General features: G+C 34.2%; 1 protein-coding gene across 2 annotated transcripts in view; it reads left to right on the plus strand.

Annotated features, from left to right (window-relative positions):
* SLC6A15 (solute carrier family 6 member 15) overlaps positions 1–25,609 on the plus strand; it is a 46,964-nt gene that overhangs the window by 14,199 nt on the left and 7,156 nt on the right. The window contains exons 1-8 of one of the 2 annotated variants that reach the window (XM_061204589.1): positions 5,211–5,519; positions 9,499–9,656; positions 10,024–10,150; positions 11,176–11,357; positions 18,210–18,320; positions 21,457–21,698; positions 21,797–21,989; positions 22,877–23,069. In XM_061204589.1, coding sequence (XP_061060572.1) covers positions 5,231–5,519; positions 9,499–9,656; positions 10,024–10,150; positions 11,176–11,357; positions 18,210–18,320; positions 21,457–21,698; positions 21,797–21,989; positions 22,877–23,069 — 1,495 coding nt within the window. In that variant the 5' untranslated portion in view covers positions 5,211–5,230. Of the gene's footprint in view, positions 1–5,052; positions 5,520–9,498; positions 9,657–10,023; positions 10,151–11,175; positions 11,527–18,209; positions 18,321–21,456; positions 21,699–21,796; positions 21,990–22,876; positions 23,070–25,609 lie in introns of those variants that run through there. The other variant, XM_061204588.1, reaches the window with a different exon arrangement.

Consider the following 25,609-nt stretch of genomic DNA (forward strand, 5'->3'; position numbering starts at 1 on the left):
AGTCTTAGCAAAAGTCTGCTATTTTATCTTTTAGTATTTTGTGTTTTATTCTATTCTGTTTCCTGATATATATTCTACATTTATCTTTTGCTTTTGTTTCCCTCTCAACTACTACCCCTCCATCTCCCTGTTTCTATGTAAAACTTTTTCATTCTTAGCAATTAATCTCATAATTACTCATAATCTCATAGTAAATAATCTCCTTTTTGAATGGGGAGATTTCTATCTTGTCACACCATGTGATAAAAAAATTAGTGCCGTGCAAATGAAGCATAGATGGAGTGATCTGGGGCACTCTGCATCTTCAATTCGGATTTGATCTCTGGAACAGTGGTTGTCAAATTTTTTCAACAGTAAATATTTCAGGCTTTGCAATCCATACAAAGTGATTCAGTTGTTGCAGCACAAAATTAACCATAGGAGATATGTAAATGTGTGGGCATGACTATGTTCCAATACAATTTTATTTACAAAATCAGACCGTGGGTTGTATTAGGCTCATGGGCAGTATTTTCTTGACCCCTGCTCTCGCCTATCTGTTACTCCGTTGTAGACAGGAGGCTCTCATCAGTTAGTGATGAGGACAGTTAATGCAACTCCTAGGTACAGGTGAAGAGCAGTATGATAGCTTGTCGCCAAGTTGACTCTCCCAGGAGTGGATGGTGGTAACTTGGCAGAGACTGTGCAGTTAATTGATGATTATCCTACTGCCCATGTGACCTGTAGAATACGAAAAATTTATCACCCACTACTTCACATCCTCCCTGGACATTCCTGCTTCGTAGTAACAGTAATATACTTTTGGCAATAGTCAATTACATGTTTAAATCTTTGTTTATGGCATACTTTTACGGGCTAAGTTCTTCAGGAAAGCTTTTGGCATTCCTAAAAAATTTCTCTTTCAAAAAAGTCAGGTCTTGAAAATTTGAAATTAATTTGGCTTCCAAATTATCTCATATAGTAGGTTTTTACAGATCCACTCAGAAATTCAATTTATATCTTTTGGCTATATGCAGCAGCTATATAAGAAAGATACGCCTCTGACTCAGTAAATATAGGGACCTGGGGTAAAAGGCAAAAAACAAAAAAACAACCAAACGTGTAATAATGCAAAATACTTGTAGTTATTATACAATATTATTCTGTCATACTTCAGTTCATTTATTTGACAGACAAATTTAAACATTGAGAATGTGAGATTGGTAAGATAATGTCATTCTCCAAGTAGAGCTTATGGCCTATTGAAGAAGAGATATACATTTTTCCCCAAGACTTACGTGTTATTGTGGAAACTTCAATGTTAACTGCAACCCCACCTGATATTTTCCTATAACCATCCCAGACAGGAGGAGGAGGTGGGAGAAACAAAGTGAGATAAGAGAGTGTAAATTATTTTACTTGTGATATTATTAATGTACTATCACTTCTTTTTTTTGCTTATAATAGAAAAGGAACTCTAAATGCATGCAAATACATATTTAGCATCACTTTTTAAGTTTTAAATTTTATAAAGGTTGCCTAAGATTATTGCATTATAAATCTGTATATGTAGTTAAGTATATTTTAGACATTTACAATAGAAAGTTGCATTCAAATTTTGTTTCCATTAGACATTGATTTTTTTTTTCATAAGAATGTGAGCTTTGGTTAGTCTGACAGGAATTTTTAAACTAAACTATGCCAAAAGATATCCTATGTATGATTATTCATTGGATATGTAAAAAACATGCAACAGTGGCCAAAGATGTTATTTCTAATTTTTTTCCTGCAAAGACTAGAAGTCTATAGAAGAAATACAACAATTTTGAGATAATTAATTTGAGGGAGGCTCATGAATAACACTGTCTTTTAAATTTTTTCTTCATGAAATGGTGGGTGATTTTACTGTAATAATACCTTTAAACTTCAATACATTCCTTACCTTTCTATTTGCATGGAAAAAAGCAAAAGGAGTAACAGACCAATGTTTATTGAGGAAACTAAGTTAAGAGTCATGTAACTACGAGAAGTTACACAACTAAGTAAAAGAGCTATGGCATAACTCCAAGCTTGTCAGATTAAAACAAATGCTCTTATCCATGTATCAGTAAAGTTATTATGCAAACAGTTTATCATTAGATGATCCAAAAAATGTAGACCTTTAGATAATTCATGTCTCACAAATCACAATTTCTTATATGTCAGGTTGTTTTCTTCCAGCAAAAACTATTTGGAAAATTAGCTTATTTCAGTTTTTCAGTGATTATATTTATTCATCTATTCTACTAATAATTACTGAGCTCTAGGGGGAAATAGTACAAATTAAACATACATAATCCCTAACCTCATGAAACTATTTCTGTATCCAACCCTTATTGGCCTCTTTAAAATAGTCACCATGAGAAGTTTTTCAGTTATTCTAGAGATGTGTCTATTATTCAGAATATTTTGGGAATGCTTCTCTTTCAGAATTTCCTTCACAGTCTTCCTGTTAATCTTCCCCAAATCTTAACGAGTGTATTTTCTTAGAGTATATATTTTAATTTTGGAAACAATGAAACACATACAAACCTAAAAATGACAAATAGTTATATGGTTAAGTTAAAGAATTTTTCTTTTCATTGCATTACCCAGCACCCTGTCTTTTGCATTAAGATTATAAGATAAAGTATGACAGACTGTTTCTCCGACTTTTAATGTAAATCTAACAGCAGTTCCATCAAAGAATTCCATTTTTTTTCTAGCAATGAATGGCAGAATTCTTGGGATATCATTTTTAAAGCTTCCTGATCCAATTTTGAGGAGAAGCTCTCATATGTTTAGTCACTTTTTAAAATAGACAACTTCATACTGGACAGAATGGCTATTATCAAAAAGTCTACAAATAATAAATGCTGGAGAGGGTGTGGAAAAAAGGGAACCCTTGTACTCTGTTGGTGGGAATGTAAATTGGTGCAGCCACTGTAGAAAACAGTATTGACGTTCCTTAAAAAAACTAAAAATAGAGCTAACATATGATCCAGTAATTCTACTCCTGGATATATATCTAGAAAAATGGAAAACTCTACTTTGACAAGATACATCAACCCAATGTTCAAAGCAGTACTATTTACAATAGCCAAGACATGGAAGAAACCCGAGTGCCCATCAACAGACAATTGGCTTAAGAAGACGTGGTATACACACACACACACACACTATATTACTCAGCTATAAAAAGGAATGAAATATTGCCATTTGCAGCAACATGGATGGACCTAGAGAATATTATGCTTAGTGAAGTAAGTAAGACAAAGACAAATAACAAATGCTATTACTTATATGTGGAATCTGAAAAATAATACAAATGAATACAGAAGAGAAACAAACTCACAAACATAGAAAACAAACTTATGGTTACCAAAGGGGAGTGGGGGAGGGACAAATTAGGCATATGGGATTAACAGATACAAACTACTATACATAAAATAGATAAGCAATCAGGATTTACTGTATAGCACAGGGAATTATACCCAATATCTTATAATAACCTATAATGGAATATAATCTGCAAAAACAAAACAAAACAAAACACTGTGCTGTACACCTAAAACTAAAACAATATTGTAAATCAGCTCTACTTCAATTAAAAAAAAGAATAGTCTCATTGGTTCGTAGATATGCCTTGTACACTTACTTGGTCTGTATCTGAATAGAGAATGGAGATGAGATATAATGCAAACAGAAATGGAGAAAGGGGAAAATGCCAAGGTGATGGCAGTGTTGTTCTTGAGTTGTTTGAGAGAATGTACACACAAATATCACAAATGTTTACCACTTCCTGAATCTGTTTATGTTTTTCCTTATGTTTGGTGTGGCCCACTCCATTTCTGCTCAACTCTAAGTTCACTTTTATCCAATGTTCCTGGTCTCTCCTATTGTAAGGATGTTGGGTCATTTACATTGTGCAGTGTAGTGCAGTTATTTGGGATGCGCCTTTCTCTATAGTAGATATAAGCTCGTTAAAAGCAGATATTGTATGTTTCATTAATGTTTGTGTCTGATGGGATTCAGGGTAGGTTGCCACAAGATGTGCCACTCCAGCATGCAGATTACTTTGAGCTGAGAAAATCAAAGCCCAAAAGACTCAGGAAGAACGTTTGAATTCCCCCCTTACTGCCTAAAAGAATTTAAGATTGGAGGCCTGTCCCAGGAAGGAGCTATTACCACTGATAACTATAGTCAAGTATTAGGTGTGGTAGACAGGAAGGAACCTAGCCAAGCCCATTTGATAAAAGTTCTCTCTGCATCCTATATTGTCTTTGGATGACCCAGCAAACATTTGTTTACCAAACATTAACTCTTTTTATCTTCGTTTGAATTATTTTACTTCCCCTTAAAGCCTCAGATCCCTACCTCCTTCTTAGTCCAGAATAATATATATATATCTCACCTTGCCTTGCTGTCTTTGGAATTCTTCATATTTATGTGGATTTCCTGTATGAAAATAATAAACTGTTTTTCTCCTGTTAATCTGTCTTATTTCATTTTAATTACCAACCAAAAGAACTAAGAGGGGAAAGAGGAGAAATTTCCCCTCCCCCAATATATCCCTTAATGTCTTTTCCCTTAATATCAAATGAATAAGTAGATGAATATGCCAACAGAAGAAATTCTGTATAAGACAAGTTTACAGGGATGGCATGAAATTGTGTATATAATTCTATAAGCAATAAAATAAGGGATGCACTTCAGTCAGAGAGGGAAAAAGGAAGAATTAAGAAAAAGGGTCTCAAAATTCTACTTATTTACAAATTAACCGAGTAAACATTATGCAGTGGGGTATATCTGAGATCAAAGTAGATTTTTGCAAGAAGGAAGAAGTTAGCTAAAAGAAAATGTGTGTGAAGCCCTTGTGTACTTTACAATTCTTATACTTCTGGAAATATTAAGCTCTGAAAGGTCAAGAAGAGTCATATGTTTTACACTCTGTAGAAAGAGTTTGCATCATAAAAATTAATAAGAAAGGGCCTTTGGTATTTTAAATATTTTTCCTTATTAAATATTATTGTTTTTCAACTTAAAATTTTACAGGTACCCACAGAATATTGGACATAGAGATCCAGGATCCATAAGACTTTATCACCTTGAATCAAAGATTTCTTTGATATCCTCCTCCATCTTTTATTCCTATCAACTAACATATTTTTAAAAAGAATTAACAAACTTACCAAAAGGGAATTTAAAAAAATACCACTGCCCGCACTTTCCAATGCCTAAGAATAGCAAGGTGGTAAAAAGAGAATTAGACGATGAGGTTATTGAGTCTGTCAAAGACCTTCTTTCCAATGAAGACTCAGCTGATGATGCCTTTAAGAAAAGTGAACTAATTGTTGACGTCCAAGAAGAGAAAGACACAGATGTTGAAGAAGGATCTGAAGTCGAAGATGAAAGACCAGCTTGGAACAGTAAACTACAATACATCCTGGCCCAGGTTGGATTTTCTGTAGGATTAGGGAACGTGTGGAGATTCCCATACCTCTGTCAGAAGAATGGGGGTGGTAAGTTTCTGTTTTCTTTTTTTTTTTTGAGTGATACATTGCTGAGCAAATTGCAGTTGATTATGTCAAATAGCCCCTGTTGTTGCTGTAGTCTCACTATTTTAGAAACTATGAATTCCACTGTAAAACTAGGGAGACACTTTTGCTGGAAGTAATTTCAGCTCTGTTTTCAGATTAGGTTTCCATAGGAGCAGATGGCTTGCTATGAACACTCAAGGATTGCTTAAGGTCATAAATTCTCAAATTCTTTCTGTGGATGCTATTAACATCTCTAAATTACTGACTTTTCTAACCCGTGTTCCATCCCTTGTGCCTATCAGTTATTCACTTTGGAGAAAAGTCCTCAAGTTTTTGATATGAGACGATATTGGTGAACAAGAGAGAATTTTCTGTCCACAATTTATTAACTCTGAATTTTAAGTTGTTTCCCTCTTCAAAAAAGCAAAAAGTACATAAAATTTAGAATGATTATAGTCTTCAAATGCTGACCAGAACTTTGTATATCCTAGTAGAAGGAATTTAACCAGATACTTAATATAATGCCAGATAGTCTTCATCCTTAGATATTAGCATCCTTAAGATGATAATTAGCATTCCTAATTTTAAACATATTATCTAGATCAACATGATATTTAGCTTTTTGTATTTGTGCATATAATTACCAAGTGTTATTTAGTGGAAATTGTCTTAAAATCAAGAAAATAAAACCATATACAAAAGAATACATTGTTCATGTAGGATACAAGCTCAATAGTACACCAAAGTCAAACTGAACATTAAGTTAACTAACATTTGGGTTATTAAATTAAAATAACTTTAATATTAAGCTTTACTTTATTTACCATTACTATCTTTACCATATACATATATGGAAGCTGTTCAAACAAGTGTGATTAAACACTAAATATTCTGTAAGCAGCATTTCGGCACGTAAAGGAAAGACTGAATATTTCGGTCTTTGATTCCAGTTTGTGATAGTTTTGCTGACTGGACAAAAACATGGTTTTATTTTATTTTTGATGTAGTTACAACCTATATATCAAATGAAATAATAAAACCATTCATATGTGAAATGGTTTCTTTTCAGTCACTAATAGATAAAAAGCTAAGGTGTCATGGTGACAAAATATGTTTAAGGTCTTGCTTAGTTAATTCAACCAGGGACAAAACAACAGGTTTGGGGAAAAGTAGCCTGTCTGACAAATCTGCCAGAGAGGTAAGAATCAGTACATGAAGTTGGTGATGCACTACCCATCACTCCACTGAAACGGCAAGCTCCTCTAGCTAGTCTTTAACATCACAGATGAATTATTTATTAAATCAGCTACAAGCAGCCATGTACTGCCCTGCTTTCTGTTTCTCACAAATCATCCCATTTGCAAGACTGGCAGAAGATGAATTCTGATTTTCAGACCTTTCACCTTATGAGCCTAACTGGCGATACTATTAAGGAAGACCGCTATCTTGGCTGAAAACTCAGGTTGCTTTCCATTTAATACAGTATTTGTCTTGGTGGAGAGCTCTAAAGGATTTCAGAGTTAGTAATCAGTTGTTAGCAAAAATGGTTCCTCCTCTTTACTTTCTTTCATATGTAAAGAGAGTCAAGATGCCCTTCCTAGTATTGTTTCCTCTCTTCTAATTACAAATGCTAGAGAGTGACATTATAAAACACCAATGGGCTTTATCGTTTCAAGATGGCTGTTGGAGTTCAAAAGGCAGTACTCAGCATGCAGTATGGCATTGAGCTGTCTAGGTATTTGACTGTTTAGTCAAACAGTCTCAGGTTACCTAAATCTTATTCATCATTTGAGGCACTTTATGAATAACAGAATAAAAAGTAATAGACCAATATAAGTTGATTTGTCTGAAGATATTACTGAAAGCACAATGGTTAAGCTTAATAAGTGTTATAATGTAGAAGCTACCAGCTCAAATTTTGAAGTCAGTTTGACTATAAAGCCTGGCTCTTTCCCACATTATCCAGGTGACCATTCACAGGTTAACTTATTTCTTCTGGCTGAATTCCCACACCTGTACAATGAGGAAAATAATGGTACTTGCCCCATTGGATTCTTGTGAGGAATAAATGAGTAACTACATGTAACGTGGATAGAAATGTGCCTGGCAAATAGTAAATTCTCAGTTGTAGTTTAGCTATGACTATTTTTGTTATGGAGGCTCGTGTTAGAGAAATTTGAGTTGGAAGAAAAGGCCAGGTATCTAATAGTATGTCATGTACACATAACTGAGGAAACGCTCCCAATGAGTCCAGTCTTAATTCATTCTCTCTTTTTCTCCTAGTCATTCACACACACATAAACCAATTCACACCTCAGGATTTGAGACGTGTTAAAATGCACTTTCGGTCCTTCAGGAAACATGTGCCTGAATGTTATTAATCATTTTAGAATTTGAATTTTGATAATTCTGTTTTATAATCTCATGCATCGATGCTTTACATTGCATACCCCTTTGTAGATCAACTCATGTCTCAAAGACTGAAAATCAGCTGTAAGAGAGTAGAGATTTTCTACCAACCACCATGTTAAGGGAAATTTTTTTTTTAATTCAATTTCTTTTTTTTAAAAACATTTATTTATTTATTTATTTGTCTGCGCCGGGTCTTAGTTGCGGCACGCGGGATCTTTAGTTGTGGCATTCGATCTCTTAGTTGCGGCATGTGGGATCTAGTTCCCTGGCCAGGGATCGAACCCGGGCCCCCTGCACTGGGAGCACGGAGTCTTAGCCACTGGACCACCAGGGAAGTCCTGGGAAATTCTTGTATATAGTAATTATTTCAGAGATATATAGATACTGAGATAAATTATTTGAAAAAAAAATCATTAATATTTACTTCTTCAGCAGAATAGGTACCATAACAATTTGAATAGTTTCCAAAATCTATTCAATACCATTAAACACTTTTTTAAAAGGAGAAAATATAATAAATGGCCTCCACTTTAAAAAGAGAATTAGTACCATCGATTACATGACCTACTTGGCAGTATCTGGTTGGACAAAACTCCAGACAGGAAATCTGAATGTAGCAAGTCCATTTTAGAAGTCATTTAATGAATAATTTGCATATGTATGCTCATGTAGAAATGAGTACAGGTTTCACATTTGACTTTATCAATTAACAGAGTCTAATATTAACATTGTCAAACTGTTCAGCACATTTTAAAGTCACTAATCATATATCTTAAATTGAAATTTAGCTGTAAAATAATATATTTATTAACTTTACTACAAGGGAAATAGCACATATATTTTACAATAGCTATTAAATATCTCAGTTTAGTCAGTCCTCCCTACCCCTTAACAGAATTTTGGAAAGCAAAAAATTACTTGTTTCCTGAAGTGAACTTTTTATATGAAATATATATATATATATATATATATATATGGGAAAAAATGACATTTGTCTGTGGTAGAAGTTCTTTTTCTTTTTTTTTTTTTTCTCTTTCAGTCTAAGCAGCCATTTCTTCTTCCCTGTTGTTAGTTAGGAAGAGTCAGTTTTAATACCATAACATCCCATTCATTTTGATTTATCAGATTTGAAATGCATGATTTAGATGAGTTTGAATAAAATTTAATAAATGACTTCATTAACATCGTATGAATAAGATTTCCAGGAGTTTGTGAAACCTATTTGAGAAAATAATTAATTTTAAGGAAGCAATTATTTTTACGAAAAATAAAGCTGGTTTACCGTTTCAATAAAATGAAACTAAAACTATTCATTGATATCCTTACCTTTTTAATAATTATTTTTTATCAGAAACTCTTTGTAGCAGTCAAATTCAAGTTTCAAATACCAGAAAGCTTAAAGTAATGAAACTGCATTTTCTTTAAAGTCCTTTGTAGTTATACTATATGGAAGTTTAAATATCATCTTTCATGAGATAATCAGAATTAGTGTATTCTCTCCTGTGACTGTTGAAAATATAATCTATTTTATTTGTTCTTGTCTCTGTAGGTGCCTATCTTTTGCCATATTTAATACTGCTTCTGGTAATAGGTATTCCCCTTTTTTTCCTGGAACTTTCTGTGGGTCAAAGAATTCGGCGAGGAAGCATTGGCGTGTGGAATTACATAAGCCCTAAACTGGGAGGGATTGGATTTGCAAGTTGTGTAGTAAGTTTCCTGGTATGGTATATGCCTTATAATTTTTACAGGGTTTGTAATTATATAGTTTGAATTTAAATGAAACCTTTGAGTGTGTACTTCTACTCAACTCTTTAATCATGTTTTAAGAAAACACTACTGGAGCTTGCAGTAATACACAAAACAAGCTGTAAATTTAAATGTAGTTCAATCTTGTTAATGCATGTTCTTAATGTCTATGAGAGTCATCATTTTAGAAAAGATAATGTGTTTGAAATAAAAATAAAATGAGGAGGTTTTTTTTTAAAGTATTAAATGGGTTTTATGCATTTCATCTCATTGTTTCAAAGGAAGGGGCATGAGAGGTTTAATGTAATCACACTATTTTATTTTGCAGGTATGCTTTTTTGTGGCTCTCTACTACAATGTCATCATTGGCTGGAGTTTGTTTTATTTTTCTCAGTCTTTTCAGCAACCTCTACCTTGGGATCAGTGTCCTTTGGTGAAAAATGCTTCACACACTTGTAAGATATGTACCATGTAGTGTTTTTGTATCTAAAGATCATACAGTTGGTAAAGGCAGGAGCTTTCAAGATTTTTTTTTTTTAAATAATGTGGAAAAATCTTTCAAAATTGTTATTATAACAAACTTTCCTTGACATACTCAGAAAGATAGATGTTTGGCATCATTTAATTTATCTAGCTCTTTCCAAGTAATTTTATTGTGCCCCATGACGTTAGGGTAAACAATTATAAGCCTTCAATTGTAAATTTTGACAATATTTTATTCTGTACATCTTTATTGATGCCCTTACATTTTCATTAAAATAAAAAAGAGGACAAAAAGAATTTAGATTGAAGGAATTGTTTTTATGTCTTGGGTTGTTTTTCCATGGTTTTCTTATCATTTATTTTTATATCCTAGAACATAAAGAACAATTCCCTAGCGCTGTCCAGTAAATATAGAATGAAACTTACATATGGAGTCTAAGATGTCCTAGTAGCCATATTTACAAAAAGTAAAAAGGGACAGGTGAAATATTTTAATCCAATATATCCAAAATATTAACATTCCAACATATAATATAAAAATTAGTTACAAATAATTTACATTATTTTTCTCACACTAAGTCTCTAAAAGCCCCTTTGTACTTTATATTTACAGCACCAGTCACTCCAAACCAGCTCCGTTTCAAAAGTCACACATGGCTAGAAGCTAGCGTTTTTGATAGCTCTGCCCCCAGGAAGTCAATCAGATAATTCTGGGGGCAGAAGGGGCTATAAACCTGATACATTTTAATCACCTTGATAAAAATCTCACATATTCCTATTTTAGAAATGTGTAATAAGAAATGTCAAAGAGGATTCATGTCTGTTGACTTTTTCACATTTTTGCACAGTTGAGGTTTCATTGTGGATTTAAATGCTTCTGTAGAATAGTAGTACTTTTCTAGGAAAAGTTAAGAATTGATTTACAGGCTTACTGGGGGGAAAATGGCCTCATTATTCTTTATAGTCTGAAATGATTGTGTTACCTTTCTTTCTACAGTCGTAGAGCCAGAATGCGAAAAAAGTTCTGCCACTACCTATTATTGGTACAGAGAAGCACTGAATATTTCCAGTTCCATTTCGGAAAGTGGGGGCTTAAACTGGAAGATGACCGTCTGCTTGCTGGCTGCCTGGGTTGTGGTGTGCTTGGCTATGATCAAAGGCATTCAGTCTTCTGGAAAAGTTAGTATGTTAGAGCCCCTCCTGCTTCTGCTAATCACCTCATCACCATTCCTGGGAACTATCTCCCCCACCCACTATAAATCTGTGTGGGCAAACTGCAAGTAGCACTTTACTCTTGGCAGTTAATTAAAGATTGGTAAAAAGTGGTGCTTTAAAAAATGTATTTAAATCAAGGAAAGGACATAAATAAAGATATAAGTGTTTTATAATGAAATCTAAAGTCGTTTATAATCTTTCCCTATTTTATCAAGATCTGTTTTGAGCTTTTTTGTCAATACTTAAAAGTCCTTTCTTGTTGCTGGTATTCAGCTGACCTTAATGTTTTTAGTTCTCTGATTAGTTCCAATCATGGAAATTGGGAAAAGTGGTAGAATAAAGAATTTGTTTATTTTATTTGTGTTATATCATTCATTTTTCTCTACTATAGGTGCTCTAGGGAAAAGTTGCATAAAAGATTTTAAAATAGTCTAGTGTGGAGTGTTTCTTAAAGATATGAACATTAGGTAGTTATGGTATATCTCAACAAGGAACTCAGAGTAATATAAAAGACTAAAGGGCATGCCTGCCAAGGCAAATGGAAAATTTTATAAGGCTGTGCTTGAGAAAGACAGTAAGTGAATTCTACATACCCCAGGAAGTCAATCAGATAATTTTTTTAAAGGATGCATTAGGAAAGTAATTGTTATTCACTATTTTGCTTTCATATTACATTTTTTCCCATTATTATTGCCATTGTTTTAAAGCTCTCTACTTCTTTTGTTTGGACCATAGCAAGAATTAATTTTGGTTTGTCTTCTCTCTGCCCTTTAATAACCCACCTCTACTGTTTTTTCTTTCCAAATAATAGATCTGATCGTATATCTTTCCAGGCTAATATATTGCCACTTACCATCATATACTAGTAAGAGTGGGAATAGTAGTAGTAGTAGCAGCAGCAGTACTAGTGGTAATAAATGATGATGATGGAGCTGATTCTGATAATGATGAGAACAAGAACAATAACAGAAGACAAAATTTTTTACATGTTTACTTTGTTCTAGGCACTGTGATAAGTGCTTTATATACTTTATCCCCATTAAATCTTAAAAAAAAAAAAAGAAAAACAAAACCCCAACTCTAAGAAGTAATTGCTACTCTCAGACCTGCTTTACAGATAAAAAAACAAGTTTGAGAGAACAGGTAACTTGCCCAAAGAACCATAGTTAATAAATGCTAGTACCTGGATCAAACCCAGCTCTGTCTAAATCTAAAGCCCATGTTATTTCATTGCAACACTATAACGTCTCTCACTGTGGTATATTTTTTTCCCACCAAAAAGTGAACTCTTTTAGGCGAAGTCTGTCTAATTCATCTTTGCCTCCTGTTACTTCATATTTAATTAGAAATGTTTGACAATTTTTTTAAACTTGTTAATCACAGCTGATTTTACATTTACCTTCCTGATGGAACTTCTATACCGTTTTTCCTTTGTAGAAATGAATGTGGTAGATAACACCATATTCTGTGAATGTCAGTGTATTCTGTGATTAAGTAAGTTCAATTAATTGGTTCCATTTGGTGTGTCTTCTACTATGTCAGAGCCCCATTACAGTCAAGTTATAAATAAAGGACTAGATTCCTAAGCCAAATCTAACCACATTTATATGCTTCCTGAGGTAATGTCATTTGACAGAACGAGAACCAACTACGGCCAGCCAGAGAAGTCCAAATATCCCTCTGCTCCAGTCTTCCCACCACATTTTATTTCTTCTTTGTCTGAGTATGTGTCTTATCATTTAAAGAAATAGTCATCCTTTTCTTATCACAACATTGGGGATGTTTTTCTTATGTCGTGTAATATAACTTTATCTGGAAAAATTTAATACAATTTATAGACTACATGTAGTTTATTATTTCAACGAGAAGGCTTCAGGGAGAGGGTAGCTTTTCAGCAGACTTTGAAGAAAAAATTTAGTAGGCACAGATGGGGAGAAAGCTGTAAGTACTATGAACAAAGTCATGAAAGTCTAAATTGTGACAATTCCTCATTCTGAGACAATGAGCTAAATATAATAAGAAATTTATTAGGAATAAATGTAAAGCTCTGTTTGCCTGCCAAACAAAAAAGCTTCCAAATAAACAATCACACAAATGCAGTATAGAGATATATGGTTTAAGGGTAATGAAGTTTAAGGGTAGTATGTGAAAAAAAAAACTTAGAGAATTTAGCAGCTGAAAGAAAAGTCAACGTGTGATATGCCTAGCCAAAACACACACACACACACACACACACACGCACACACACAAACAATGCTAATTTGAAACTGCATGAGTTAAGACAGGAGTATGACAGTGTCATTCTCCTTTAGGTCAGGTAGGCACATGCCAGTTGAACCATACCTGTAATACTGGATTTTACTGAAATCTTTATTTTCTACTTTGTTATGGAAAAGAGCCATCTCAGCTTTGTGATCACAGTCTTCCAACAGTTGAAAAAAAAGAGGAATAAGCCTTATTCTGTGTGGTCACAGAGAACAGGACCATGATCAAATATTTGGAATTATGCAGAGTGGCGGGATGGTGGTAAATCTTCAAGGAAAGGAAGACCTTTCAGGAATCAAGCCTGGCAACAATGAAATCAGTTGCACAGTGGTAGAGAGCTCAGCACTACTGGAGGCGGTCCAACAGAGGTGGTATGGTTGCATGTCCCTTTGTTAGAGCCTCTATGCAGGGGATGCCTGCCCCCAGGGGAAGGATAGAAATGAGAAGCTCTAGGCTTTCTTCTAACTCTAATATTTTCTACTAGTACTACTTTGCCATTAGTACTACTACTGTGCTAAGTAAGTACTCTGCATACATTAGCTTGTTTAATCTTTCTAGCAGCAAGATGATTTGCATGTTCTTATCCCCATTTTACTGCAAAGTTAAGCTTAGGAAAAATAAATAATTGGCCAGAATTAAACAACTGATAAGTGGCAGAGTTAGAACTAGGCTATGAAATCCTCAGAGAGAATGACTCTTTCTGAAGGTATGTTTAAAATAAACATTTTAACATGTAAGAGAGAAAAACAACTAAATGATTTCATATATTTTCTGTTTTTCAATAGTTGAGTAGAATGAAAATATCTTCATGCAACATTTTGATTGATAAACTTATGTCTCTTACTGAATGTACTTGCTGTGAAAGGCATGTCAGTTTTTAAGGCCCAGGGAGTCTTAAAATCAGCCAAAGAAACATATTTCATTGTTTCACTTCCAAGTTCTTAAGAATAATACTTAAGGGTCATTCACCTACTCACTGAACACATATTTATTGAGCACCTACTATGTGCCAGGCACTGATCTAGCGCAGGAGGTACAGTGGTGAACCGGGCAGACAAAATACCTGTCTTCATGGAATGTCCATTCTAGTGGCAGAGGCAGACAATAAACAAATCATAAAATAGTATCAGGTAGCAATGCAAAAAATAAAATAAGAAGAAAGTGTTTAGGGTAGCATTTTACATATAGTCAGGTAGAATTTAAACTATTTTCAATAATATTATTCAACTGACAATTTTATTATTATGAGACCCATATGATTAAATAAAATGAATTTGTGTTTAAAAGCACAATATGGATACCTCTGTAAAAGGCTGACCTAAGACACATCTTTAAATCTCAGAATTTAATAATTAAATATTTGTCCTTTACCTGCTCACAGAAGAAAAAAATTCAGGTGTGAACCCTACCTATTACTACTTAAGTTTTTAAGTGTTTAAAATCTTGACTGTTACTTTCCTCCATGTTACATCCAACATGAAATTTTCCTGTTCCTTTTTGGAGGAAGCTATCCTTATCAGAGTCTTATCACTGAAGCCAGATGAGTATTAAGAACTCAAATATGTGTTGAATTAATAAATGAAATTTGAAATGTCTCATCATATAATTAGTACCTAATTTTTAAAATACTGTAAAATAAAGATGAAGGTTTTTTGTTTGTTTCTTTTTTTTTTTTTTAGGGAATGTGTACAGAAAGGAAAACTTCCTATGAATTCTCTCTTAATGTACAATATTTTTGAGTATCTAAGAATGTGCAAAGGTTAATAGGCCACCATCTTTATCCTCATGGAACCCATAATTTAATGGATGAGACAAATAACGACAGCAGAATAAATGCAGTAAGATGTACAAATAAAAAGTGCATGAGAGTATAGAGCACAGAGGCAGCCACTGAAATTAACCTGGAATTGGGGGAGGGCTTCACAAAGCAGGTAACTTTTGGGCTAGAGTTTGACAGTTGAAGAAGAGTTCACCAGAAACTTCAGAGAGAGGACATTGGAGGCATGTAAAACAGCATGTGCAAAGCCCAAAGTTTGCTGAGTAACCCCGTGTGACTTTTACGTACAATTTGTGCAGCTTGTGGGAAATGAGGCTGGAAATGTAAGTTGATTGCAGGTATTAAAGTATCTATGGACACCGGTAAAATGACTGGCTGTTACTTACCAAACGGTGTGAAATATTTGAAGATTTTTAGCAGTTCATTATACCATCAGATCCTTAGAAAGATCTTTCTGGTAGCAGTGTGGGTGATGAATTTCAGGGATGAAGAGGAGAGCTGGCAGGGAAAATCGAGAAGCAAAATGAGGAGGAAGCTAATAGTGAAAAGTGACACATCACTGAGGATGAAAACGAAGGGACAGATGAAATTTGGAGTCAGTTGGACTTGTTGGTCAGTTGTTATGGGATGTGGGGAAGAGGACCATATTCAGGTGTGTTAGAGTTGTTTAGCCTGGGCAAATACACATACAGGAAGAATCATTTCTTCCTTTAGCTTCTAATTTGAAATTATATTTAAAATATACTGAGGGTATACCATATTTATTGGAAAGAATCATAATCAAACTATCCAGATTATTTCAGTGTGCAGCCTTCATTTTCACTTTTAAAATAAATGCATTAATGGAAGTCCTTTAAGTCATTTATAAGGCAGCAAATTTGAGTTCTGTTAAAAAAACAAAAACAAAAAAAGCTATTGTGCAAAGGTGAATCCATGCTTCTGGTTAGCCCCAAGATTTGTGAAGAATCATAAAATGAATAGCTGTAGTCAAGTGAGATCAAGGCTACTTGAATAGATTTATAGTAGACCCACAAATTTAAAGAATGCTAAAAGTAGGCAGAAAGAATGAAAAAAAAGTACTCCATCTAAAAGCATTCTGATAAAAAGAAATCAAGAAATGTGGATGAATGGATGCAATTTAAAAATTATACCATTTTGAAATGATCAAAAAATTATATTTCTTTACAACTAATTAAATTAAAATATAATTATTTTTAGAAAAATGTGGGTTTCTAATTATGCTGAGATTTTATTTGTAATATTAATTTTTTCTTAGAATGCTTAATATAATTATAAGGTGTACAGAACAGTAGAAGAGGGGCAAATTATTGTGTTGACTTGCCTATTGTTTGTCTACAGTTACTATAGGATTCAATATCTCTAACCTGCCTGAGCCATCCTCTGCTATGGCAGGTTTTTTCTCCATTCTTCCTACCCTTCCTCCATTCCTTCCTCCACAGATAAGTATTATATACGTACTATGTGTTAGGAACTCTGTTAGGTATTTGGGATTTGGTAGTGAACAGGAGAGAAAAAGTCCTTTTCCTCACAGAGCTTATATTCCAGTAGGGGAAATTGAAAATTAACAAGTAAACAAGATAACTTCAACAGTGTTAAATGCTGTCAAGATAAAACAAAATAATATTATTGAAGGTTCATGGGGCATAGAGGAGGGCAGATGGGGGTATATTGGATGGGAAAAAGGCATCGCCTTATTCTGGGTGTTCTAGGTAGTCTTGAGAAAATGAAGATGAGACGTAAAATAACAAAGAGGAGCGAGTCTTGGACAGATGAGGGAGATGAATACCTCAGACTGAGGGCACAGCCTGCACTGGCCCTGAAGCTCAAGAGCTTGGTTTCCCTCGGGGCTGAAGCTCAGCTGGGGTTAGAGTGGTGGGGCAGGCAGGTAGGCAGCCTAGTCTAAGGCTTTGCAGGACAGAGGGAGAAATTCGCATTTTACTCCAACTGCATTAGAGATCCCTGGAGTGGGTTAAGCAGGGAATGAGATAACCTGAGTGGTAGCTTGGAAACTAGAATATTACAAATAGTGCAGAACTACTTCTGGATGTTTGACTTTAGCAAATGGATGGGTGGTGGGAGATGGAGATGGGTGGGGACAGCTTTGGGGGAAAATCGGGAAAGTTTTGGATACCACATGGAGATGTCAAGGAGGCAGTACATGTCTGGTTAGGATAACTGCTTTTCTATGATAAACATTTGCTTAACTTTAATGATGAGACTTCTGAAGTAGAAAGTAAAAATCTCTACACTATTATTCAAGTTCTGTAGGAGCCTTAACAGGACCACTCTCTACTCCAGAAGCTTTATAGAATTATAATGGAACTTTGCTTAATTAAAAACAAACAAACAAAAAAAGGACTTTTTTTTTTTTTTTGCTACCTAAAACAATAAAGTAGAAATTTGTTAACGAGTTAGCGTCCATTCATTTCTCTTAAATATTCCTTGCTTTGTGAACTGCAAGGAATCAACACTATTCAAATTACACCATACCTATGGACTATTTAAAAGGGGTTTAAATAAGGAAAATGTTCTTATTTTTTGTTATATCTCAAATAGAATCTTAACTAGTCACATTGAATCAAGGCTATTAAGCCACTCTGATACGATGGCTATGCAAGGTATTAAAAGTATTATTTACCATATTATAAAAAGTGTCACTTTCACGGTATAGAACAGAACACATAATCTTAACTATGAAAAAGAAAATAGTTGTTAGTATGTCTCACCTTTTTTTTATCTTTCTTACTTTGCAGATCATGTATTTTAGTTCTCTGTTCCCGTATGTGGTACTTATATGCTTCCTAATCAGAGCACTCCTTTTAAATGGTTCAATTGATGGCATCCGTCACATGTTTACCCCTGAGGTATGTACTGTATTTCTAGTTAAGGCTTATGATCACAAAAGCCTTATGTTTATTGTTAAAATGTTCCCACAGTTAGATTTAAGGGATAATTGTTCTAACCTATGTGCACTAGACTATTAAATTATAGCTGTTATGTTAACCAGCCTAGTAAAACCGGAGCTTTTGGACATCTATAATTATATCCATCTCTCTCCGATTTTAAAGGCCCCATTAGTGAGTTTCACTATTTAAACTTCAAAAATTCCTATTTTATAATAAATTAACTTCCCATTTTTACACTGGTACATTTTAGAACTTTTCAGTCTTTACTCTTCCTCCTCTATTTCAGTGGTTCTTAACCTTTTGACATGGACCCCTTTGAAAAAAAACTGATAATGGAATCTTCTTACCAGAACAAATAATGAACATATTAATTTGCTTAGTGTCTCAGGAGGTTGACAGATCACCTAAAATCCATGGACCCAGGTTAATAACGAACCCTATTGCCCTCTAAATCCTGTCTCAGAGAAATTCAAGGTTTCTTACTTTGTTTCGTTTTGCCGTTTTGTATTTTCTAGAATAGTACTTAACATTAGTGCATTTGGGAAGTTCTGTAACTTTTATAAATGCGTATGCATTTTAGGAAAATTCTCATTAGGTTTTCTAAAAGGCTCGGAAATTAGACTCCGTTGTTTAACTTAGAGCTGACTTGATTAATCAATCCTTGTGGACTTGTTATACTGATTTGACAGGAAAAATCAAGTTTGAGGTGTACATATATTTTGGTTATACACTGACATTACACTTCACATTAGTTTGCTAACTCTATCATAGGCAGACAACGAGTTATAAAGACACAATTTCAAAATTAGCTCAGAAATTGGAAGTTGTGTGAACGATGACTGTGCAGCCAAGCATGGTGCTGAGAGATGTGGGCAGAAGATTTTAGCCTTCTTGGAACTGTCACTCCTGGCAGCTGCCTTGATACTGTGTCACAGAGGCTGTGTTCTTTGTATATCTGGTTCCAACGTGGTGTTCATTCTCGAGTAGCAAAAATGTTGACACTGTGATCTGGTTTTCTCGAATAGTTCAAAAGTTCTGTTTATCATTTAGAGTTGTTGGAACTCCTCAGTGAATAATTAGTTCAGATTTATGAATTTCAGCTACATTATAATTTAAATCAGCCTCAGATGGGTCATACTTAGTGACCAAAATATTTATATTTGCAATATCAAAAAAAAAAAGTTCTCTGAGTTAAAAACAACTAGCTTTGTTGTGAATTCCTGGAATATCACCTTTCTCTGTGTTGGCAATTGTTTGTGACATAATTCTAAATATTTAATTTAACTAGATACTTTAGACTCTAAATACTTTGATATGATGCTTTTACATGGTCCCCGTATTTAAAACTGCAGCACTGTTAACATTTTAAACCAGAACTGGAGATAACTATTAAAATATAGTTAATTATTTCTTCAGCTCGCTTTTCATGGACTGTTGATAAGATTCTGTATTAGGCCACTGTAGGATGATAGTTAAAATAATAACGATAAGAAGTTGTCAATAACTTTTTAATTTACATTATTTATGTAAGGGAGAAAGTACCTAAGCACACGAAATATTCCCAGTGAATGGAGATTTAGTTCCTGAATTGGAAATAATCAGAATGTCTTTATTACATAGGTGTTGTCTGCCATCTAGTGGGCAAAGTAGAGATAGACAGTTGAATGAGTGTATTTTACTAGATGGGTATCAACCGTAGAATGGTAATGTAGCAGCGATAGTCAATAAACAGTATGCATATTTTAGTTAATTGCAAATAAATTATAAATATAATCATGATTATGTTTCATGATAACATTGCACAAATTTCAGTAATAATCACTAAAATTAATTGAATAACATATCCTAATGTTTGAGAGCTTACGCATTTTGAAATCTACCTGTGTTCATATGTCAGCTCTACCCCAGAAGTGCTGTGTAACCTGAGGCAGGTTACTTAACTTTTCTAAGATGCAGATAATATTAGCCACAATTTCATGGATTGTTGTGAATATTAAATGAGATCATCCATATAAGGTGCTTATCAGTGTGCCTGCCACTATAGTCCATATGTTAGCAATTATTGAGGACTTTGAGGGCGGAAGGCAATGTGATAAGTAGTACATGTCTTGTTACTCTCATCTTTCAGTTGAGAAAGCTTGAACTCAGAGTGGACAGGCCACCTGCCCTAGGTTGCACTATTTTTAGATTATTAAATGGCAGAATCAGGATCTGAAAGTGTCTATGTAACTCATGTTCTTAACCACATTTGGCATTGTTCCCAATAAAGGCAATTTCATTGCAATGGTGAAAAGAGATAAAATACCAATTTAAACACTACTGCTACTGAAATCAGACTTAACTGTTTATTGAGGTCTGTGCCAGGTATGGCTAATATTAATAGTTCCATTTAAAAGGTTTGGTTATATACAGTGATAATTGCTTAAGAAGTGAAGCACAGTTACTTGAAATATATGTTCAGCACAGATTCCAAACTTTAGAACTTTGGATCTGAAAAGGTCTTAGCGATGATATGGTTGAATTTCTTCTGTTTTCAAAGAACAGGCTTTCAGGAAACTACTCAATGAATGAATAATACCTATCTGAATATGCAAAGTACAAATAGTTCAGCTCTACCCAGCTTATAATTATTATCTGCTTTGGCTGTTAGACTTCACCAGAAAACACAAAACTTAGGGTATTTGTTAAACAATTATTTAACTTTTATGGCTAACTGATTTATTTTGCTTTGGAAAGAAAACAAAGACATAAATAAGAATAACTGAAGATAGTTCATTTCTCTCTCAAATACTCCTTTGACGATTTGTCTTAAAGATATTTTAAAATTCCCATATAAGTATTTTCTCCGTGTATTTAAGTAACATCTCCATCTAAAGTTTCGATAGTCTATAGCCTTTCTTATTCATATTCCTTGTATTATTCCTAAATGAAAAATTTGTTCTTTCTACTTAAGAACAGACTATCCCCCTGTTTTAAATAATCTTTGGGTGCATAAGTGTCATTATGATGTATTTAAACAATAGAACCGATTCCTTGTAGATTATTCTGAAATAATTTTTTGCAGCTGACTTATATTCTGTTTAATTTTAAACAGCTTGAAATGATGCTGGAGCCCAAGGTCTGGAGAGAAGCTGCAGCTCAGGTGTTCTTTGCCTTAGGTCTGGGATTTGGTGGCGTCATTGCCTTTTCAAGCTACAACAAGAGAGACAACAACTGCCACTTTGATGCCGTGCTGGTGTCCTTCATCAATTTTTTTACTTCTATCCTGGCAACATTGGTGGTGTTTGCAGTTCTGGGCTTCAAAGCAAATGTCATAAATGAGAAATGCATTGCAGAGTATGGTTGTTAATTTTCTTTAGCTTTTGATGGCATAATTATATTAAAAAATCTCCTTCCCAAACCCATGTGTTCATTAATGTTGTTTTACTTTTCAGAAATTTGGAAATGATCATCAAACTTGTGAAAATGGGCAACATTAGTCAAGATATTATTCCCCATCACATCAACTTTTCAGCTGTTACTGTGGAAGATTATCATTTAGTTTATGACATCATTCAAAAAGTGAAAGAAGAAGAGTTTCCTGCTCTTCATCTCAATTCCTGTCAAATTGAAGATGAGCTAAATAAAGTTAGTAGGCTATGTTTATGCGATAAAATAATTCTTATTAACTTAAAATATGCATTACCCAGAAGACTTCTTTTAGGAAAATGATCTTTAAAATGCCTGTGGAAGATCATGCTGTTTCAAAATTCACATTCTTTATTTCAGAGAACACATTTTCTTAAATCAAAAAAGTTTGTTTTACTTTGAAAAGTAGTTTCACTGATTAAGCCACAATAATTTAAAATATGGATATAAATTAGGTGATTTTCATCCCAGAAAATGAAATTAGTCTGGTACCTTTCCTTGTATAATATTTAATACAAAACTTGAATTACAATTATCATTTACATATTGTATGGTTGTTTGGACACATGAATGATATTTGCTGATAATTGTGTTCAATAAGTCATGATTAAGTCCTTTTTCTAGCCACTGTCATACATTTTAATAAACACGACATAGGTGAACATGAATAAATAGCCTTGCATTAATTGTCACCCTCTCTTTACATTGGCAAAAAGGAAAATATAATGGAGAAATTGGCTGTTAATCACTTGCATTAAGATAGCTAACTGTACTTGAGACTAAACGTAAAGAATCACGTGCAGGAAATTATGGATGAAGCCATCATTAACATAAAAATCATGAATTCTGTAAGGAAAGATTTAATTACTAACTTACTCTTAAAGTTCTTTTAAAATTTTGGTCTATCTGCTGTTTTTATGAGATAACACGATCACCTTGAAGTTTGTTTAGAGGCACAGTTTCTTAGGAGACAACATGGTATCAGCATGTTTATCTCCAGTAACTCCCCTGCATTATTCAGAGTTCTCCTGCCCTTTGCAACTGATGTATATAGCCAGCACTTCATATTGCTCTGTATTAACGTGGCCGTTTTGTATATCTTACAGGCTGTTCAGGGGACTGGTTTAGCTTTTATTGCCTTTACAGAAGCAATGACACATTTCCCTGCATCTCCCTTCTGGTCAGTGATGTTCTTCCTCATGCTGGTAAATCTAGGGCTTGGCAGCATGTTTGGAACCATTGAAGGGATCATCACACCCATTGTGGACACATTCAAAGTGAGGAAAGAAATTCTCACTGGTTAGTTTTTATGTATTTGACTTTTCATTGAACTGATGTGGGCGGGCTGTTTTACCCTTGGTGAGAGATCGGAGATGGAAATAGGAAAAGTGTTTATTATTAATGTCTACTTATTAATAATACTAGTATTTGTTATTTAGGGATTTATTTATATAATATGCAAATGACATATTTAATACAGATTCTATTAATTATTAGTGATCATTTATTCTATTACTCTTTATTAGGAATAATGTCATTATCATGAATTACCGGCACTAGAACAAAGTCACAGAATATTCATGTATAATTTTGTATTCAACTCAGATAATTATAAAAATAGTAGTTCAGGTCATTGGATTTTCCAAAAGTGCATAGCTGAAATTGATAAACCTAAATTGAGTTCTCATATAAAAGAGCAATTGTAGCCTGATAGAAGTTAATATATCTAGGTAGGAAAGACAATAACACAATTTATCAATACTGATGGTTGTTAGAAGTCCAATCTACAAGTAGTTATTAAAATACTGGTTGTGTGTTGCATCGTCCTCGCATTTGAGGGATATCAAGGATATAAGAGAAACTACAACAGAGATACAGAGATATAGGAGAGCCTCTCCTCTAAAAAGAATAGGACTGATAGTTAAAATCAAGGTGGGTAGATAAGACTTGTACCATGTAATATACTGATAGATAGCATGATAGGGACTTTACCTGTTCTACGAATTAAGACGCAACAGAGGTCATCTAAATATTTGAGGGAAGTGTCAGCGAAACCCATGGAAATTGAATTACAGAGGGGAGGGGTCTTCTCAGGGGTCAGAGGATAGTGTTCATTTACATAGCCAAGTAGAGACAAAGGAAGCAGCGAGGAAGCCAGCCAGACCAGAGTGCAGCAACAGTGTTGGTAAGTGATGCAATAATTAATTGGAAAAAATATATAGATGATCTTAAATGCTGGGCAGTGGTACACAAGCTCCCCAAGGCTCTGTTTTTAGCTCTGAAAGATTTAGTAATAATTTATGTGTAAATAACTCTCAAATACATATATATCTTTATCACTCACCGTTCTGCTAAGTGTGTGTGTGTAAAACAATTTCAGCAGTTTGTGAGATATTTACATCTAAATATCTTTAATTCAGCTGAACATAAATGAGAAATGTCTCTATCTTTTCCTGAAAGTCAGTCTCTACTTCTGCAGTTTCTATTTATTTTAAGGCTATCAATACCCTGCCTGACATGCAGACTAAATAACAGTCATCTTTGCTGCTTTCCTCGTCTTTGCTCCATATCCCAACCCTCCTGTGGTAAGGGGGTTTGCAAAATTAAGGGGAAAACAACAGTGTAGAGGGAGAAACACACATGTGAGTATTTGGTAACTCCCAGTGGAAGACCTTTAGGTCAGAGTAAAGAGGAATATACTCTCTACCCCTGTTACCTGTATTCTGGGATCATACTTCTACTTTGAGTCATGTTTTATATACTTAGATGAAATGTTCCCCCTTCACCTTTGTCAGATGTTTTCATCTCCTCTGATAGGACAGTAGGACTTAGATAAGTGACTTACTCATTATCTGTTCCTCTCACATCGTCAGCAAAACTCTCAGTGTCTTTACCACCTGGAATACACTTTCTTCCTATCTACCTTACACTATAATGTAATTAGGAGAGAGTGAGAGTGACACAGGCTGTGGTTCAAATCCAAGCTCTGCTACTTGGATCCTGAGACTTTGAGTACAATTTGCTGTGACAAGCATTCAAATATTTCAATATGCGTTAGACTCCAAGTGAACGCTACTTTTCCTTTTCTACATGATATGTTTATATAGAATATTCACTTATGTACGATGTAACTCATACCACTAGCATAGCGCTTACGAGATGGAGGAAATGGCTTAATTTAACCCATACTTATTGAGATTTTTAGGGAACCCCCATCAGATGGAACCCCTGGGATGTCTTTTCTCCCCTTCTGAACTGCCCTTACCTGCTCCACTTCTTTCACTTTTACTCACCTCTGCTAAAAGCTGCTTGAGAAAGAGAACACAGCCATCTTTTATTTTTGAGGGCTTCTCTACCCTCTACGTGCAAGAGAGAATAAAGAGTCTAACACAAATATGGGAATATTATATGGATTCCAGAATTCTAAGTTTTTATATTAAGCGTAGCTGGTTAGAAGTTTCTGCATCTTTCTTCAGTACTGCTGCAGAAACTCCTTTTAGATGGTTCTTCTTAGTTACCTGGAGAATCAGGTTGCCCAACCCTGTCATAGCTGTATTCCCAACTAATCTGTTTGGGCAATATCAGGACAGAGATACAGATTGCTGCTAAGGCAAGGTCTCGTCAGATTTTTTTCAGTTATGCTTTAACAATAACCATATTTCAATCAGATAGAAAAATACATGTTATCATAGTCTTATTTTAAGCTACATTAATCTCATTATTAATTTCAAAATTCAGTATTGCTTCCAAAACTATAAAACATTCTTAAAAGTAGAAATGACCCACGAACATTTGCTGCCTGGAAAGGTCACTTTGCTATTAATAATGAGAAGAGGGGT

The sequence above is a fragment of the Eubalaena glacialis genome, chromosome 11, assembly GCF_028564815.1.
Source record: "Eubalaena glacialis isolate mEubGla1 chromosome 11, mEubGla1.1.hap2.+ XY, whole genome shotgun sequence".
NCBI lineage: Eukaryota > Metazoa > Chordata > Mammalia > Artiodactyla > Balaenidae > Eubalaena > Eubalaena glacialis.